The sequence below is a fragment of the Myxocyprinus asiaticus genome, chromosome 26 (genome assembly GCF_019703515.2).
Source record: "Myxocyprinus asiaticus isolate MX2 ecotype Aquarium Trade chromosome 26, UBuf_Myxa_2, whole genome shotgun sequence".
NCBI classification, from domain to species: domain Eukaryota; kingdom Metazoa; phylum Chordata; class Actinopteri; order Cypriniformes; family Catostomidae; genus Myxocyprinus; species Myxocyprinus asiaticus.
In genome coordinates this window covers 5,586,588-5,607,746 of record NC_059369.1, presented here as the reverse complement: position 1 = coordinate 5,607,746, position 21,159 = coordinate 5,586,588, and the positions used below count along the sequence as shown (strand labels likewise).

At 38.9% G+C, this 21,159-nt stretch overlaps 1 protein-coding gene across 1 annotated transcript in view; it reads right to left on the bottom strand.

Moving 5' to 3' along the window:
* The window catches only part of LOC127417341 (UPF0606 protein KIAA1549L-like), a 198,615-nt gene that overhangs the window by 121,484 nt on the left and 55,972 nt on the right, over positions 1-21,159 (bottom strand). Inside the window, exons 2-4 of the mRNA XM_051657312.1 lie at positions 16,055-16,399; positions 1,896-2,396; positions 1,189-1,304 (exon numbers count right to left, since the gene is read on the bottom strand). Coding sequence (XP_051513272.1) covers positions 1,189-1,304; positions 1,896-2,396; positions 16,055-16,399 — 962 coding nt within the window. The remainder of the gene's footprint in view (positions 1-1,188; positions 1,305-1,895; positions 2,397-16,054; positions 16,400-21,159) is intronic.

Genomic DNA, 21,159 nt, shown 5'->3' with positions numbered 1-21,159 from the left:
TAATTTACATCTCTTGGCTGAAACAAGATATACTTGTGGCTGTGGTGTTGTTGTTTTTTTTTCATTATGTTTCATTAATGGATACAATATTGCAGATTGTTCTTTTCTTCTATTATAGTCTTGCCCTATTCCTCCAAACTGGTGCCACATTAATTCTGTGATTAAAAGCAAACAAAAATGCTTGTCCCAAAGTCCACAGCCTTCACTAAGTGACTCAACTGAAGTAAATGTATATTAAAATGAGAAAGAGAAGATGGGAGGGGTGGGGAGAAATAAAGAGTTTAAAGAAATGACTGTCAAATTGACAACCCTTAAGTTCCTTCAACTACCACTTTGATGGACAAAGACCTGCTAACTTGTCATTTTTCCCTTGATTGCTACCAAAATGAGAGCTGCACTGATATTAAAGCATGATTCTTTAAAGAAAAATGGCTTGACCAGCACAGTTTTCTTTCCTGTTGCCGTTTTTCCTATTGAGTCCCTTTTAAAGGATTAGTTCACCCAAAAATAATTTTTTTTTATCATAATTTACTTACTCTCATGTCTTTCCAAACCTGTATGTCTTTCTTTCTTATGCGGAACACAACAAAAGCAACAACAACAAAAAATGTATAAATATCATGGGCTGTCTTTTGAATACAGTGGCAGTGGAAGCTTAAAAAAGGATTCAAAAGTATCACAAAAACAGTCCATATGACTTGTGCATCATAATCCAAGTCTTCTGAAGGTATCCGAGAGGATTTGGTGAGAAACCACCTGAAATGTAAGTAATTTTTCAGTGTAAATCTTGACGCAGTTGCACGTTCTTGAGTGCTATGATAGAAGCACGTTCACAGTGGATCGTTTGTTCACACAATAACTTGTGTTGTTTAGCGCTAAAAAAAAATTGATATTCAATGAAACATCTGTTGAGTTTCTCATACAAAAGAAAGTCATACATGTTTGGAACGACATGAGAGTGAGTACATTAAGATAGAATTTAGCTTTTTGGGTAAACTATTACTTTAAATATCCAATAGCCTTTAGTTTTCATCAGAGCTCTGAAGCATGATTTGCAAGATCATTTACAGCAGCTTTAAGTGTACTTGTGTTTGGTGCTTATTTTAGGCTGAAGAAATGCATACATATACTGTATTATATATATGCATGCATATTATTCAAATGCATGCATGAACTTAAAGTTCAAACCTTAGCCTGAACAGTGCTATCATTCAAGGCCTTCTTCAGTGCTTGAGTGAGTCCTCTAGGGAGATTCTGCTTCAAAATGCTGTCTAGACGACTCCTCCGTAACTGTATGGACAGCACTGACCAAAATAAAAAAGTTAATTACTCAAAGAGCTTTTCAAATGTTGAGTATGTGAAACTGTGAAGAACTTAACGTCTAATCAATTGAAACCTTTTAATTGGGAACCTTGCAATACATTACCATGGTAACCATAGTTTTCATCATAACACTATAGTTACTACAGTTATTTTTACTACTGTAAAATCCAGCAGAAATTGCATAGTGCAATGGGGTCAAGGTTTGGCTGGTTAGTTTCTGCAGACAGACACAAGTATTTTCATGTAGTTAAAAGCCATCCAAAAAAAAATAAAAAATAGGTCACTGGAGAAACATCTACTATAATATAATCAAATATTAGCAAATTATATGTTGCTTTAAAAAAATTATTTCGTCATACTACAAGGCTACTTCTGAATGGTAGTTAATGGAGAAACATGCCATTTATCTGAATAATGTTGTAGCTACAGCATCTACCAGCAGGGGCTAACACAGTTTTATTGTAGGTAACAGTAACTTGAGTTGCATACACCAATTTGCACACATTGATATTTACAGCAGTTATTAGTCATTTTGTAATGATGGTTTCAATATCTGAACTGAGCAATCCCACCTGTCTTTATCCACATCCTGTCAGTGATGTTACACATGAGCAACGTCGCTTCAGTGGCAGCAGGTCTTAGAGGGCCTAAAGTACTTCTTGATAGGGTGGTCTTAGCACTTTTTGAGGTTGAGGGGGACAGCATTCTACGTGTTGTTCTTGATGATTCTTGGAGTGGGGTTGTTGTTTTGATAGTTGTTGTAATTGTTTTAGCGTTTCGTTTAGCACTGGTTAAATGAGTAGTGCTGGTCAGCTTTGTGGCTGTAGTAGATGGGGTGCTGGTTGTGGTCATGGTAACAGTATTGCTGGTAAACATTGTAGGTTGAGATACAGTAATAGTCGTGACCTCTACTCGTTCTCGTTGTGTGTACACAGTTGTGGCAGAAGTTTTGTTGGGTGTAGCAGTGTTTCTCTGCTCAGATGAATATATGTTGGAATCATTGGCTTTATGGTGAGGGTCTGCAGCTTTGGATGTAGACTCAGATGAAACTAGTTCAGATATCCACTCAGACTCTGCAACAACACAAAACTTTTAGTGAAGAAGGAGAGAAAGAGACTATAGGCAATTGAGATTATGACAGTTAAGACAGTGCTGTTGATTGTGATTGAAATAAAGCTGATGGTGATGACAATGATGTTTTGAGGATAATAGTAATGATAGTGCTGACCACGATGGTGATTTAGATGATGGCTGTGATGGTGATAGTGATAAAGATGATGGTGATAAAGATGATGGTGGTGATAATAATGATGGTGGTGATGACAGTGATAAAGATGATCATGATAAGGATAATTGTGGCAATGATGGTGAAAAGATTATGGTAGGTAATGATACTGATGATGATGGTTGCAGATCGTGATGGCGCCGCGGATGGCTGCCTCGGTGTGGAGCTCCTCAGTTCTTTTGTTTTTGTTTTTTTGTTTGTCCTGTGTTTAGTAATCTTTTTCCAGTCAGTTTTAACAGAGGCGAACTGCTGAACATTCGACAGCATATACCAGACAATCTTTTCCCAGTTTTCGAATATTCAGACATTTTGCTAGACATTTTAGTTGGAGGCGCAGCTCTGCTGTTCAAGAGACACAGGTGAGGGAGACGAGCCGGTGCACTGGTCAAACTCCGTCAGCACAGATTTCAAACAGCACTGCTGAGTATTCACTTAGCGAATCTCCGCTCTTTTCCTAACAAAACAGACGAACTACATCTCACCTGCACAAACAAGTATTTTTCAACCTCTGCTGCCTTGTGCTTCACAGAAACCGGACAGCGCGTTACCTCTGCCAGGCTTCCAGCTGTTCAGAGCGGATCGCATTGCGGAGTTAACGGGGAAAACGAGAGGCGGTGGAACATGCTTTTTATCAATGAAAGTTGGTGTACAGATGTAACAATGTAAAAGAGGATGTGCTGTCCTAATTTGGAAGTGCTCTTTATTAACTGTAAGCCTTTCTACTCGCCATGGGAGTTTTCCTCATTTATTCTGGTGAGTGTGTATATCACACCAAATGCATGTTTGAACACAGCGCTGCAACAGCTGGCTGGTCAAATCACAGACATGGAACAACAATACCCGGACTCAGTTATTATTATTCTTGGGGATTTTAACAATGCAAATCTCACACGTGAACTGCCCAAATACAAACAGCACATCACATGCCCCACTAGACACAGGAACATACTGGATCATTGTTACACAACAATAAAGGATGCATATCGCTCTGTCCCTAGAGCAGCTTTGAGACTCTCTGATCACTGTCTGGTTCATCTTCTTCCAACCTACAGGCAGAAATAAAAATCAACCAAGCCAGTAGTAAGGACTGTAAAGAGATGGACCATTGAAGCAGAGCGGGAACTACAAGCCTGCTTCGATTGCACGGATTGGAGTATTTTTGAGGCTGCAGCCACAGACCTGGATGAGCTCACAGATACTGTTACATCATATATCAGTTTTTGTGATGATATGAGCATTCCTACTAGGACTTATTTAAAGTTCAACAATGACAAACCATGGTTTACAGAAGAGCTCAGTCAGCTTCGTCAGGCCAAAGAGGATGCTTACAGGGGTGGGGATAAAGTCTTATACAATCAGGCCAGGAACACACTGAACAGGGAAATCAGAGTGGCTAAAAGAAGATACTCTGAGAAGCTGAAAAACAAGTTTTCAGCTAATGACCCTGCATCAGTGTGGATTGGCATGAAACAGCTCACAAATTACAGGACTCCTACCCCGAACCCTGTAGGGAACCAACAACTGGCTGACAACCTGAATGTGTTCTACTGCAGATTTGAAAGGCCCAATCTCACTCCCCACACCCACTCTAACCTTCACTTCACACAAACACCAACACCTCCTGCAACACCCCTCCTCCCCCCTCCTGCTACTCAACCTGCACTTAAGATCTGTGAAGATGATGTGAGCCACGTCTTTCTGAAACAAAAGACGAGGAAGGCTTCAGGCCCAGATGGCGTCTCACCAGCGTGTCTTTGATCCAGTGCTAACCAGCTGGCCCCCATCTTCACACAGATCTTCAATAGATCACTGGAGCAGTGTGAAGTCCCATGCTGCTTCAAACGCTCAATCATTATTCCTGTCCCAAAGAAACAAAAAAATCACAGGACTTAATGACTACAGACCTGTCACCCTGATGTCTGTGGTCATGAAATCATTTGAGAGACTGGTGTTGGCCCACCTGAAAAACATCACTGGACCCTTTCTAGATCCCCTTCAATTTGCTTATCGAGCAAACAGGTCTGTGGATGATGCAGTCAACATAGGATTGCATATGCAAGGACATTTGCAAGGATCCTTTTTGTGGACTTCAGTTTGGCTTTCAACACCATCATCCCAACTCTACTCCAGAATAAATTACACCAACTCTCTATTCCCATGTCTATCTATCAGTGGATTTCCAGCTTTCTGATGGACAGGCAGCAGCTTGTGAGACAGGGGAAACTCACTTCTAGCATCTGTACAATCAGCACTGGTGCCCCCCAGTGATGTGTGCTCTCCCCACTACTCTTCTCACTCTACACCAATGACTGCATCGTCAAGGACCCCTCTGTCAAGCTCCTGAAGTTTGCAGATGACACCACTGTCATCAGCCTCATCTGAGATGACGATGAGTCTGCATACAGAAGGGAGATTGAACAGTTGGCTGTCTGGTGCAGTCAAAACAACCTTGAGCTGAACATGCTCAAAACGGTGGAGATCATTGTGGACTTAAGGAGAAACACCCCAACACTTACCCCCCCCTCACCATTCTAAACAGCACTGTGGCAGCAGTGGAGTCATTCAGGTTCCTGGGCACTACCATCTCACAGGACCTGAAGTGGGAGACCCACATTGACTCCATTGTGAAAAAGGCCCAACAGAGGTTGTACTTCCTTCGCCAGCTGAGGAAATTCAACCTGCCACAGGTGCTGCTGATACAGTTTTACTCAGCAGTCATTGAGTCTGAACTCTGCACTTCAATAACCGTCTGGTTTGGTTCAGCTATGAAATCAGACATCAGAAGACTACAAAGGACAGTTTTATTGGTTGCCCCCTGCCCCCCTTTCAAGAACTATACACTTCCAGAGTGAGGAAAAAGGCTGGAAATATCACTCTGGACCCCACTCACCCTGCCCACTACCTTTTTGAACTGTTCCCTTCTGGCCGATGCTTCAGAGCTCTGAGCACCAGAATCGTCAGGCACAGGTACAGTTTTTTACCTCAGGCTATCCATCTCATGAACAGTTAAATTGCCCCATTGAGCAATAACTATGTGCAATACACAGTTTAGTCTTCCTTATATTTATCCAACACATCCAACCTCTTCTGCCATTTCATTCCTCTGAAAAAAAAAACAAAACAAACATTTGCAATGTACATAACAGATTTGTATTTGCACTGTACATAACAGACTGTATTAGATTTGCATTACCCATGTGTATATATGTATGTATGTATGTGTGTGTATGTACGTATGTGTATAATTATTTTTTTATTTTTTATTATTATCTATGTCTTGCTGCTGTTTTTGTATTGTTTTTGTATTGTTGTACACTGGAAGCTCCTGTCACCAAGACAAATTCCTTGTATGTGTAAGCACACTTGGCAATAAAGCTGATTCTGATGCTGATTCTGATGATGGTAGTGATGGTGATGATGATGACAATAAAGATGATGGTGACGTAATGGTGGTGGTGATGGTAATTGTGTAACTCTCTGCTGCAAGGTAATTTAAAGAGAGTGATTCAGTCTTAAAGTGTCTAGTCGCTGATGGCATAAAGTGAACTGTATCTGATCTGGCCTTTGATATAAAAGATGGTGCTCCATGACCCCTCTCTGTTTATCTTTCTCTCTCTCTCTGTACAGTTGTCATGAATGTTCTCAACCTTTGAGCCAGAAGTAGTCATCTCTTCCAGGAATCTAAGAGATTTCATCAACAATATGACTGGCTTTGCCATTAGTCTTTTCTCAATAAGAGCATTTCCAGGTTCCTCTGTTTTGGTCACTAAATAAAAAAATAAAAATAAAAAGAATATATATATATATATATATATATATATATATATATATATATATATATATGAGGAATGTTCATATTGAATTGATAGATTCACCAAGTAAATGCATCTGTGGTTGAATATCAGCACATGTAACTTTATCCTTACGGGAAAACATTACAAATTGTTCAGATGACTTTGGTAAACTGCTCAATCCAGCATAATTTCTGTCAAAAACAAAAGGAGAAATTTTAAAGAATGTCTTGGCCACTCATATAAAGTTTATAACATTGTGTGACGAACACACCAAAATTTATGTCGTTACTCACTGAAGTTCTTTTTCTCACTATAGATCTATATTGAGTTCATTAGAGAAGTTGCAATGTCCGATTTGTGGATGAATCATTCTTTTGAGATCCGGTTTACAAAACTGGTCTGAATGATTCATTCCCATTGTATAAAACTTATTGTCATATTTAAATTTAGTCAATTACCTTTTCTTGTGTTGTTGGATATTCTTTTGAGGTTGAGGCTTATAATACTATTTCAGTAAAATAGAATCTCGTCTTGGTGTTGAAAATGTTCTCAGAGGATCTAACGATGTGACTTCTTATAGAGTCAGGAAAACTCTCATTCAAAACCCTTGACAGGGATGATGGCCTCGTCTTTAAATATTTAAGAGTCTGCACTGTGCATGACTAACTACAACCAAAGTCTCCTCTGATCCAGGGGAATTAGATGGCACACTGTCTTACATGAGTTGAATTTAACATTGATTTCAACAGATTAGGTGTAAGACCTTGGGATTGTGAGTGACTTCTGTCAATCAGCACTGCTGATGCTGTATGGTACAGTAATGACTTGTGTTACTGTGGTGTTAGATGTGGTAACAGACACTATACACTGTGACAAGGTCAATACTCTCATATTCTCTATGAACGTTCTGTCAGTGCTGTCAGACATGATTGCTTGTAAAGGTGAAAGGTTTGACATGATATTTCTGCAAGATTCTACTTTATGAAAAGGGCTATTTAATAGAAGTAGATGTGCATTTGCATTTGTTCATCTAGCAGACACTTTTATCCAAAGCGGCTTACAAATGAGTGATTCAAAATAAATGATTCATCCTAAAGGGGGCAATACCATGAGAAGTGCTGCAATACAAAGATCGATAAAATGATACACATCTATCTATCTATCTATCTACAGATATGTGTATATATATATATATATATATATATATATATATATATATATATATATATATATACAGTTGTGCTCAAAAGTTTGCATACCCTGGCAGAAATTGTGAAATTTTGGCATTGATTTTGAAAATATGACTGATCATGCAAAAAAACTGTCTTTTATTTAAGGAGAGTGATCATATGAAGCCATTTATTATCACATGGCTGTTTGGCCCCTTTTTAAATCATAATGATAACAGAAATCACCCAAATGGCCCTGATCAAAAGTTTACATACCCTTGAATGTTTGGCCTTGTTACAGACACACAAGGTGACACGCACAGGTTTAAATGGCAATTAAAGGTTAATTTCCCACACCTGTGGCTTTTTAAATTGCAATTAGTGTCTGTGTATAAATAGTCAATGAGTTTGTTAGCTCGTACGTGGATGCACTGAGCAGGCTAGATACTGAGCCATGGGGAGCAGAAAAGAACTGTCAAAAGACCTGCGTAACAAGGTAATGGAACTTTACAAAGATGGAAAAGTATATAAAAGATATCCAAAGCCTTGAAAATGCCAGTCAGTACTGTTCAATCACTAATTAAGAAGTGGAAAATTCGGGGATCTCTTGATACCAAGCCAAGGTCAGGTAGACCAAGAAAGATTTCAGCCACAACTGCCAGAAGAATTGTTCGGGATACAAAGAAAAACCCACAGGTAACCTCAGGAGAAATATAGGCTGCTCTGGAAAAAGACGGTGTGGTTGTTTCAAGGAGCACAATACAATGATACTTGAACAAAAATGAGCTGCATGGTCGAGTTTCCAGAAAGAAGCCTTTACTGCGCCAATGCCACAAAAAAGCCCGGTTACAATATGCCCGACAACACCTTGACACACCTCACAGCTTCTGGCACACTGTAATTTGGAGTGATGAGACCAAAATAGAGCTTTATGGTCACAACCATAAGCGCTATGTTTGGAGAGGGGTCAACAAGGCCTAGAGTGAAAAGAATGCCATCCCCACTGTGAAGCATGGTGGTGGCTCACTGATGTTTTGGGGGTGTGTGAGCTCTAAAGGCATGGGGAATCTTGTGAAAATTTATGCCAAGATGAATGCAGCATGTTATCAAAAAATACTGGCAGACAATTTGCATTCTTCTGCACAAAAGCTGCGCATGGGACACTCTTGGACTTTCCAGCATGACAATGACCCTAAGCACAAGGCCAAGTTGACCCTCCAGTGGTTACAGCAGAAAAAGGTGAAGGTTCTGGAGTGGCCATCACAGTCTCCTGACCTTAATATTATCGAGCCACTCTGGGGAGATCTCAAACCTGCGGTTCATGCAAGATGACCAAAGACTTTGCATGACCTGGAGGCATTTTGCCAAGACGAATGGGCAGCTATACCACCTGCAAGAATTTGGGGCCTCATAGACAACTATTACAAAAGATTGCACGCTGTCATTGATGCTAAAGGGGGCAATACACAGTATTAAGAACTAAGGGTATGCAGACTTTTGAACAGGGGTCATTTCATTTTTTTCTTTGTTGCCATGTTTTGTTTTATGACTGTGCCATTCTGTTATAACCTACAGTTGAATATGAATCCCACAAGAAATAAAAGAAATGTGTTTTGCCTGCTCACTCATGTTTTCTTTAAAAATGGTACATTTATTACCAATTCTCCAAGGGTATGCAAACTTTTGAGCACAACTGTATATATATATATATATATATATATATATATATATATATATATAATCAAATCAAATCACTTTTATTGTCACAACCATATAGTCTTATAGTCATAAAGTCTTGGGTGCAGTTCCGAGCAACATAGCAGTCATGACAGTGATGAGACATATACCAATTTACAATAAACATCAGATTTACACAACACAATTTACATATCTAATATATACATAATTACACACAATATACAAATAATAATATACAATGTACAGTATACAATACACACAATATAGAATATTGTACAGTATACAATACACACAATATAGAATACACATACACACAATATAGAATACACATTATACAATAAAAATAGTATATATAGTATATATAAAATATACAGTAGGTTTTGTACTGTATTGACATTCAGGCTGTTGGTTGATAGTCAGTTGCCAGTGTGTTGTTAAGAGAGAATATAATTTATGACAGTCCAGTGTGAGATAATAATATTAATAAAGTGCAGTGATGATGTATATTGATTGTGAGAGATCAAGAGTTCAAAAGTCTGATTGCTTGGGGGAAGAAGCTATCATGAAGTCGGCTGGTGAGGGTCCTGATGCTGCGATACCGCCTGCCTGATGGTGGCAGTGAGAGCAGCCCATGGCTCATACATGTCCTGGAGGGAGGGAAGCTCACCTCCGATGATGTGTCTGGCAGTTCCCACCACCCTTTGCAGTGCTTTGCGGGTGTGGGCGGTGCTATTGCCGTACCAGGCAGTGATGCAGCCAGTCAGGATGCTCTCTACAGTGCTGGTGTAGAACCGTGTGAGGATGTGGCAGTTCATTCCAAACTTCCTCAGCCGTCTCAGGAAGAAGAGGCGCCGATGAGCCTTCTTCACAATGGCCTAAGTGTGGACGGACAATGTGAGTTCCTCAGTGATGTGGACACTGAGGAACTTGAAGCTGCTGACTCTCTCCACTGGTGCTCCATTGATGGTGATGGGGCTGTGTTCTCTGTCTTTTCTCCTGAAGTCCACCACAAGCTCCTTTGTCTTGCTGACGTTGAGGGAGAGGTTGTGCTCCTGACACCAGCGTGTCAGAGTGTGCACCTCCTCTCTGTAGGCCGTTTGATCATTGTCAGTGATCAGACCTACCACCTTCGTATCATCAGCAAACTTAATGATGGCATTGGAGCTATGTGTTGCCACACAGTCATGTGTGTACAGGGAATACAGGAGTGGGCTGAGAACACAGCCCTGCGGGGCTCCAGTGTTTAGGGTCAGTGATGATGAAATGTTACTGCCCATTCTAACCACCCGGCATCTGCTTGACAGGAAGACCAGGATCCAGCTGCACAGCGAGCTGTTTAAGCCCAGAGCCCGGAGTTTCACATAAAGCTTGGAGGGCACTATGGTGTTGAATGCTGAGCTGTAGTCTACAAACAGCATTCTCACATACACTACCAGTCAAAAGTTTTGAAACACTTGACTGAAATGTTTCTCATGATCTTAAAAATCTTTTGATCAGAAGGCATACACTTAAATGTTTGAAATTAGTTTTGTAGACAAAAATATAATTGTGCCACCATATTAATTTATTTCATTATAAAACTAAAATTTAATTAAAAATAAAAAAGTTTTTGAAATTGATGACTTGGACCAAATAATAAAGAAAAGCAGCCAATAAGTGCCAACATAGATGGGAACTCCTTCAATCCTGTTTAAAAAGCATCCCTTTGTAGCAGTGTGTATTGTAGATGCAATGGCATCATCAGTGGAGCGGTTGTTGCAGTAAGCAAACTGCAATGGGTCCAGTGATGGAGGCAGCACAGAGCAGATGTAATCTCTGATTAGTCTCCAAAGCATTTGCTGATGATGGGGGTCAGAGTAACAGGGCGCCAGTCATTTAAGCAAGGGATTTTGGATTGCTTTGGTATAGGCACAATGGTGGATGTTTTAAAGCATGGGGACCACAAACAAGGAGAGGGAAAGGTTGAAAATGTCCATAAAAACACCAGCCAGTTGGTTCACGTACGTTCTGATGACATGGCCCGGAATGCCGTCTGGACCCGGATATTTACGGATATTCACCCGTCAGAGGGGTCGGGTTACATCCGCTGCGAGACGGAGAGTGAACTAACCTCTGTAGCTTTGGCTGCGAGAGCTCTCTCTGCGAGGGCGGAGTTATTTCCCTCAAAATGAGCATAAAAAGTATTTAGCTCATCTGGGAGTGAGGCAGCGGTGTTCATGACAGAGTTTTTATTCCCTTTAAAGTCCGTGATGATATTAATTCCCTGCCACATGCTTCTAGAGTTGGTGGTGTTAAACTGTCCTTCAATCTTGTCCCTGTACTGGTGTTTGGCTGCTCTGATAGTTTTGTGGAGGGCATAACTGGCTTGTTTATTCTCCTCCGCGTTCCCGGAATTAAAAGCGGAGGTCCGCACATCAAGTGCACCGTGAATATCGCTATTTATCCATGGCTTCTGGTTGGGGTAGATCCGTATTGTTTTGGTCGGAAAAACATCCTCTACGCACTTTCTGATGAAACATGTTACGCTATCAGCGTAAAGCTCGATTTCGTCATCAGAGGTGGACCGGAACATCTCCGAGTCTGCGTGATCAAACAGTCTTGTAGCATGGAATCTGATTGGTCCGACCAGCATTGGATCGTTCTGAGGGTGGGTGCTTCCTGTTTCAGTTTCTGCCTGTAAGCGGGCAGAAGCAGAATGGAAGAGTGGTCTGATTTGCCAAATGGTGGGCAGGGGAGGGATTTGTAGCCATCCCAGAAGGGAGAGTAGCAATGGTCCAAAACCCGGTCCCCTCATGTGTTGAAACTGATGTTTTGGTGGTATTTTGGTGCAATTGATTTAAAATTGGCTTTGTTAAAGTCCCCGGTCACAATGAACGCAGCCTCAGGGTGCGCGGTTTCCTGCTTGCTTATACTCCTATACAGATCCTTGAGTGCCATAGGATGTTCCCGGCTGCCTAGAAATGCTCACACATGATGGAATTTCACATTGAATTTGGAAATTTTTCTTGAAGTTTTCTTGAACTCCTTGACCCAAGCAAATTTGATTAAATAAATCTGGTGTTTCCTGATGATGCATTCCAAAAACTGATGAATCAGCAGGTGCAGAGAGAGGCTTTTTGTACTTAAAAAGAGTGGTACACCTGCCACACAATGGGCAAAGTAATTTACCATTTCCTCCCAAAAAAATACCAAAGCTTAAAGGTGCACTCAGTAAGATTTTTAGCTGGCTCTTACTCGTCCCATCGATCCCAGTAGTACTTGTGCTTCTGGACTCTATACTGACACCTGTCGTCCTTGATACTGGAAGTTTGTTTACTAAGTGCTGCCGCTTTAGACTGGATATGTTTATTTTCTGTTTTGTTACTTTTAGTCTGCATTTTTAGCCATTTCATAATCCACACATCCCTATAATGGACATTCTTGCATTCAACCAAACAAATTTTTGTGCACTGTTGCGCGCTGGACTGTGACCGGGCAGCCATGACTCGCAAGCTCTTTGCTGACTAAACACCGACATGTATTCACGCTTGCCATTTGATGTTGTGCCATTTATCCTTGATCTACGCCGTGAGAGCTGCAGGTAGTAGCAGTTTGTTTTTTTTATGACTCCAGCAGGGACCTCTTGTTTGGACATTTTATCTTTAAACTTGCACTCATTCTGTTCAGACTGTCTGGTGGATTACACTCCTGTTCATATACTATCACTCTGGACTATACTGTTGACTTGGGCTCTGTTGTTGTTTGTAGTTAGTATACTGGATTTGTTGTGTTATTGTTTGTTTTGTTTGAATCATATACTTTTATGTCTGAGCATTGGCTGAAAGCGCTATATAAAGTAAAAATGTTATTATTATTGTCATTATTGGTGGTAGTAAGTAGTGATAGGAAGTCTGATTCATTTCCGCAAATCGGTTCTTTCAGACGGTTTTTCAATGAAAGGGATTAAAAAAATGATTCAGTGGTTCTTTTACATTCTCACGTAATGACGTCATTAGTACGTAATTCTAACATTCCGGTGTAAAGGTATTCTCGCTTAAGTCATATGTGAAAACTTATTGCTGATTATTACCTTTATTCAATTAAATTATAATAATAAGGGTGTTTATTGTCATCAGTTTTTTATTCTATGATCCTGCATGTCGAATAGCCACGACTGACAAATACTGATAACATCTTGGATAAGTTTACAACATTAAGTTTTGCACCTAAAGTGGCCAATATAGACACTGATGCACAAATGCGTGTTCTACAGTATAAGTCTATAGCATATAGAGAAAATAAACTAGTCTTAATCAATTTAGCAGAAAACATGATTCAGATTATAACAATTTAAAATATAATCTACATGCACAATAAACAATAGTAAAATTCATTTACATCTCTCGACTGAAAAGGTTTTGCATGTTTTAATAAAAAAAAAATGTTTTAATAAAACTAGTCATAAGCATATTTCCAATATGTTTTTTTTGTTATTACAGAAACTTACATTTTGCCCCAGGCTCGTTCAAGTCCTCGGTACATGCATGCTCATAGTATCAGCAGCTCCTCAGTAATCCTCAGCAAACTTCAACAGTTATTTGGACCGGCTCATTCGGTTCTTTTTGAGTCATACACAACTGAAAAGCTGACTTTCAATTCTGCCTGTAGATTTGATTCATTTCGGACAGATTCTTTGGCAATGGTCTAGTAGCCCTTAAGAGCCGCCCAGCCTGTATTAGTCTCAAGATGTCAGCATTTAGCGTTGTTATGTTGTTGCTGATACATGAGTTAATGAAATTCAGATTTCTTGAAAATGTCCATTACATAAAAATACAACTAGAAAACAAATGTATTATTAATAATTTGAATTAGTAAAAATGCCTTCTTAATTCTCAAGACCTTCATTTGCAAATATTTTTAAAATAATTCAAAAATAACACAGAAAGAAACATCTGTAGGTTTTTATATGTTTTATTCGGCTACTGCCATTAACCTCTCAACACATAGCAAGTCCTCGGTAATCCTCTGCAAACTTTGACAGTTAGTGGGACCGGCTCATTCGGTTCTTTTTGAGTCAGACAGTTCGACGTGCTGCTTAGTACAGTTTCAGCTGTGCGTCTTGTGTCATCAACCCGGAACTAAAGCTTGATTCAGTTCGATTTTGTAAACTGGCTCGACCGGTTACCTGCTGAAAATCTGCTCAAAAGAACAATTCGCTCAAGAATTGGAAATCACTATTAGTAAGTCAGTCAACTGCATGGTCGTTTCTTCAACTTTGGGCAAATTAATGTTTATTAAAAAAAAAAAAAAAAGTTTTAAACATTGTTTTTTTTTTTTGTTATATTTTTACCAGGCCATAATCATTTATTTTTGGCCAGACTTTCAATATTAAACTGTGAAAATCCATTATAAAAACACAAATTATTACATGATTAAAAGTATGATAATCTAAACAGAGAATAAACATAAAACATTTATTTATTGTGTGGAAATGATTTCTGTAACAACACTTATGACTTATTTCTACCACACCTAACAATTTTGCCCCTTATGAAGGAGTCATCCATTTTATTTAAAAAAACATATAATATAATTTCTATCTGTGTAATTTCCATCATAGAATTCTATTAAACAATACAGAATTTGAGATGTGCTGGATATGACACTGTGATTGGAATTTTCATGACTTTCAGGGAAAAAAAAAGACAAAAATGACATAAATCTCCTGTGTTGCATGTACATACACTGTCGGGCAATGGTAATACACAAATAAATAGAAAAAGTTGAGAGTGTAAAAATAGCTTTAATGAGACTTTACTTAAGAAATCCACAAAAGTGCCCGAAGTTGAAGAAACATCCAATAATGATCAATGGGGGTCCATTAACGAATGCAGTTAATGGACAATTTGCAATTTGGGATAGTTGTAGCCACTGCATGTGGAAGACATCTTTAGACCAGCCCATTGCCAGTTTTTGTAAATGCCTTTAATAAAACATCAAGTCTTGTTTTAGTGCTTTTGACTGCACATACTTTAGTAAACTGCTTCTGTCCTGAAGCAGCATACTGTGTTGAAGCAACAGTGTGTCATTTATATAATGCCCTGTGGCTGTTGAAACAGCTTTTAGAAAAGACAGTTCTGAAATGGAAGTGTGATTTTATAAGCTGTTTACACAACAGTTTTGAAGTTGGTAGTATTTCACTGGGTCACTGAGAAGATTTCAATAGAACTGTTTCAAAGGGGATAAATATGGTGATAATGACTGTCACACTGTAGAGTAAAATAATGGCCAAGACAGTGTTAAGGGATGGTCACATTAGATTATAAGCATGCAAAATTATTTCAGACCCCACAAGACATATTGGCAACAGGATATGATGTCATACTCCATGGTTTCTGTTTTGAACAAATAATAAATTGTTAATAATAATTCATACAAATGTAGAACTTTACCAACTGCTCAAGTTTCCCACACACTGGAAACCACACAGCTTCTTTTTAATTTCTTGCATTGGTCTAAAACCACCATAATGAAAATTCCCTGCATGTTTGATTATCAGTCAAAATGTCAGTTTGTGATATTTCGATTCTTTTATGAGTCAAATGTTTTTTTGCTAAACGAGCTTGCAAGACAGATATCAAACCTTAAATTTTGTACACAAAGAAAGACAACAATTTCTATGCATATGCTTGCATTCCTGCTCTGCCACGTTTGCATGCGTATGAAGGGAAGTTAGTGGAACACAAAGTCAGTGTGACTGCCCCTTCAGGCTGGAAGAAGCATTTTCAACAAGCTGAGAGACAAACCTGAGTTGGAAGAGTGGTTGCTGACCAGTTCAGAAGAAGATGGAAGGGTGAATGACAACTCCAATCTCTCTAAAGATACGTTTGAAGGCCATCGATGAGTTTCACTGACTCTTGTAACGGGACTCTCAGGAGTGGCTTTTGACAGCAGAAGTTCAGGAGGTTTTTGAGCTGTGCTGGCCAGTAAAGTAAACTCAGGCTGTTCTCTGTTGCCCTTTGATGAGCCCGAGAGATTTGATTGGATGACGGACACTGCGTTCTTGTCTGTAATGATGAAGCCACCCAAAAGATGAGCTGAGGATGGTGAGGTGGCCACATCCAGAAATGATCCTGCCGACCCAGAGTCTTCTGAAACAGAGAGAAAGAGCATGATAAATCTATTCTGAACAGTGCTGTTGATGCAAACCACACACATACTTGGGGCCAGAGAGGTTTTTGGCAGTCAGCTAATCAGGACTTATAATAAATCTCATCAAAAAATTTTGGTTTACAGTTCCCTTGTCGGTAACAATGTTAACACAAGAAAATTAAAAACAGTGAAAATAAACAGTAAATGGTTAGTTTATTAAGAAATGGTGATTTATACATAGTTTCTGACAAGGACTGTCAATTTAATTTTAATTCAGCATGATTAATTATTTAAAAAAAATCTGTTAAAACGATGTATGAAAATAATCATGCCCCCAGACTAATAAGGAATATTTCCACCATCGGAGCAATTTAAGCTTGAAGTACCAACTTTACATTCCAGTCAGTAGGGGGCAGTAAGCTCAGCTCCAGCTGTACAGGCAACAAACCTCACTTAATGTCAGCAGACAGCACAAGATCTTGCGCTCAAACACAGTTACTGTAGGTTGATCACAACTCTGAATACAGGGGTCTCGAGAAACACATAAAATCCAATTTTTACAAGCCTGATCCAGACCACATTCATACCGTTTATAAAAAAAAATAATGGTTAGATCAGATTGTATGTGTTTTTTTCATCATTCGTTGTGTGCAACGGGTTGTTTTGTCAGGTTTTGCGACGAGAAGACATACAGTGCATCCGGAAAGTATTCACAGCGCTTCAGTTTTTCCACATTTTGTTATTTTACAGCCTTATTCCAAAATGGATTAAATTCATTATTTTCCTCAAAATTCTACAAACAATACCCCATAATGACAACGTGAAAGAAGTTTGTTTGAAATCTTTGCAAATGTATTAAAATTAAACGAAAAAGAAAAAAAAAAAAAAATCACGTACATAAGTATTCACAGCCTTTGCTCAATACTTTGTTGAAGCACCTTTGGCACCAATTACAGCCTCAAGTCTTTTTGAGTATGATGCTACAAGCTTGGCACACCTGTTTTTGGGCAGTTTCTCCCATTCTTCTTTGCAGGACCTCTCAAGCTCCATCAGGTTGGATGGGGAGCGTCGGTGCACAGCCATTTTCAGATCTCTCCAGAGATGTTCAATCGGGTTCAAGTCTGGGCTCTGGCTGGGCCACTCAAGGACATTCACAGAGTTGTCCCGGAGCCACTCTTTTGTTATCTTGGCTGTGTGCTTAGGGTCGTTGTCCTGTTGGAAGATGAACCTTCGCCCCAGTCTGAGGTCCAGAGCGCTCTGGAGCAGGTTTTCATCAAGGATGTCTCTGTACATTGCTGCATTCATCTTTCCCTCGATCCTGACTAGTCTCCCAGTTCCTGCTGCTGAAAAACATCCCTACAGCATGATGCTGCCACCACCATGCTTCACTGTAGGGATGGTATTGGCCAGGTGATGAGTGGTGCCTGGTTTCCTCCAGACATGACGCTTGCCATTCAGGCCAAAGAGTTCAATCTTTATTTCTCATGGTCTGAGAGTCCTTCAGGTGCCTTTTGGCAAACTCCAGGTGGGCTGTCATGTGCCTTTTCCTGAGGAGTGGCTTCCGTCTGGCCACTCTACCATACAGGCCTGATTGGTGGAGTGCTGCAGAGATGGTTGTTCTTCTGGAAGGTTCTCCTCTCTCCACAGAGAAATGCTGGAGCTCTGTCAGGGTGACCATCGGGTTCTTGGTCACCTCCCTGACTAAGGCCCTTCTCCCCCGATCTCTCAGTTTGGCCAGGCGGCCAGCTCTAGGAAGAGTCCTGGTGGTTCCAAACTTCTTCCATTTACAGATGATGGAGGCCACTGTGCTCATTGGGACCTTCAATGCTGCAGAAATTTTTCTGTACCCTTGCCCAGATCTGTGCCTCGATACAATCCTGTCTCGGAGGTCTACAGACAATTCCTTGGACTTTATGGCTTGGTTTGTGCTCTGACATGCACTATTAACTGTGGGACCTTATATAGACAGGTGTGTGCCTTTCCAAATCATGTCCAATCAACTGAATTTACCACAGGTGGACTCCAATCAAGTTGTAGAAACAGCTCAAGGATGATCAGTGGAAACAGGATGCACCTGAGCTCAATTTTGAGTGTCATGGCAAAGGCTGTGAATCACATGCGAGTACATGTGATTTTTTTTATTTTTTTTATTTTTTTATAAATTTGCAAAGATTTCAAACAAACTTCTTTCACGTTGTCATTATGGGGTATTGTTTGTAGAATTTTGAGGAAAATAATGAATTTAATCCATTTTGGAATAAGGCTGTAAAATAACAAAATGTGGAAAAACTGAAGCGCTGTGAATACTTTCCGGATGCACTGTATGTGTTCCAAATGGCATAAATGATGCCTTTACAGGGCACTTCGAAGGGAAAACAATACTGATGGCCTGCTGTAGGATCATTACAAGATCATTTTCAATAACAAAATTACTTAAAAAGTGAGTTCAAATGACCATTTAATTACACCTTTCAGTTGTCCGACAGTGGAAGGGAAAGTCTTTGAGGGGAATAGGGCATATAGGGATGATCACTTCTGAATGGAACACAACCATATGTCATGTATAAGTTACAGGCAGCCAAAGCAGTGCAAACCTCTTTTAAAATAATACAGATATTGGATTTACCCACCCAAAGAGATGCACTAAGGTGCGGTAACACACACTGGCTGCGAGCCACCACAACACAATAAGGTATTGAATGTCTCATATGAATGAGAATTGTGAGCACTTCAATACAGGACGGGGTTCTCTTCGATGGTCTCACTGTCCGACCCTTTTATGCTTCAATACAAAACACAAAGCCTTAAATACAAGACGTTTTGTTGCATGCTAAAATACAGGACAATAGGTGTCCCATATGGGACGGTGTAATTTCTGCCAAAATATGGGATGTCCCGGCTGAAACGGGACAGTTATAAAGCCTAGCAGCAATAAGCATTGCATATGACACCTCTCCCATTTTTTAAGCTGTTGTCTGTGACAAATGTGTTAATATTTGGATACTGCCCTCATGAAAAACATTGGCAAAACTTCCATGGCTAAACTCTCAAGAATAGTGAACATATGGAAGTTTGCATTGTTAACTATGACAACTACTGTAGACGTGCTAGCAAAAGTGACTGCAGTCTGAACAGAAAAAAAAAAAAAAAAAATTCAGCTCTGTCCACATATAACTTGCAGTTTGAAAAGTGAGTCTTAAAAAATCAGATTTGAGAAAATGTTTTATTTTTCCAGCAGAGTGAAAAAAGCCTAAGTTTCATTCTATGTTTAACTTTATACAGCATCTTAAAAGCATTGATTATGATGTGACGCAACCAATGTGACATGCTCAAAGCATCAGTCTATCACGTGTACATAGACACGTCCTAAGAAAAGCCCTTATAATAAATCTATGTCGGACAGACTGATGAATTCAGTTGCAAAATGTATTGCTGTGGACTGAAGATCAATGATAGGCTAGTGTTCAATAATATAGAAATGAAAAAAAAAAAAATATATATTCTAAAGCCACTAATATGTATAATATATGTATAATCATATGTATTATACATATCATATGTATAATTATTCAAATATCATTATTTATAATTAGGCTATTTAATCATAAATAAAATTATTTTTATTTGGAGGCCTTTCTCTGCAAATGTTGAGATATGCGATTAATTGTGATCAGGTTGACTGACTGATTAATTGGCATATCATTAAATTATTTGATTAACATTTTTAATTGATTGACAGCCGTAATCCTGACGAATGCTTTTTGAAAGACGAAGCAATCTCTTAGTAGCAGGGGATTTCACTCGTGTGTGAATAACTGCATTCATTTAAAAGACAATGAGGAACATAGAGCATCACTGGGTCATCACTGTGTAGGCTACTTTACACCAAGTCAAAGTGCCACTGACCAATGCTCTGAATCCAATTCTGTATCAGTGTTGGGTGTAATCTGATTACAAAGTAATTAATTACTGTAATCTCATTACTTGTATGTCAAAAAGTAATGTAAAGCATTACATATTAAATTCTTGTGATCAGATTACAGTTCCTAAAAATGATCTGTCTGATATAACCAGATGTGGGCGGGGCTTAAACTGGAATTGCATCAAAACTAAATAAAATGCCCATTTTTTAATGTTATTTTTACATTTATAGTTTCTATTAATAAAATGTACCTTGTATATGCCTTTTCATAATAATAGCCTAATAATGATTATTATTATTATCACTATACAACAATTATTTAAACAAATATTATTTTATTATTTTTCTTACCAGATGAAGCTGAATTTGTAGGCTACATTAACTGTGGAATATGTTGTTAACTGTGGTTTCTCCTGGTATTTCTGATAATAAAATCTGCATGAAACAGAATTTTCATTTGTCTGTGCATGTATAACAACAATATTCTGAAGGCAGGAGGTATCAAGCAAAATGTGAAATGTCAAGCACACATTTTGCAGTGAATAATAAATACAAATTCAAACATTAAAAGAAATGAAAATAAAATATAGCCTACAAACAGGTGAAAGTCCCGTAAATCTATAAGGAATTTTTACGATAAGACACCATTATTTAGTTAAATAATAATAATAATAATAATAATAATAATGTTACATTTACCAGAGGTAGCCCAGTAAATAAGGAGAAAAAAAGACAGAGAATGTTTCAGTTTCTTCGTTTTACATAAGGAGGAATATTCCTAATAGATGAATACTCTATGGAGCATTTGTTTTTTTGTTTGTTTTTTTTTTTTCAGAA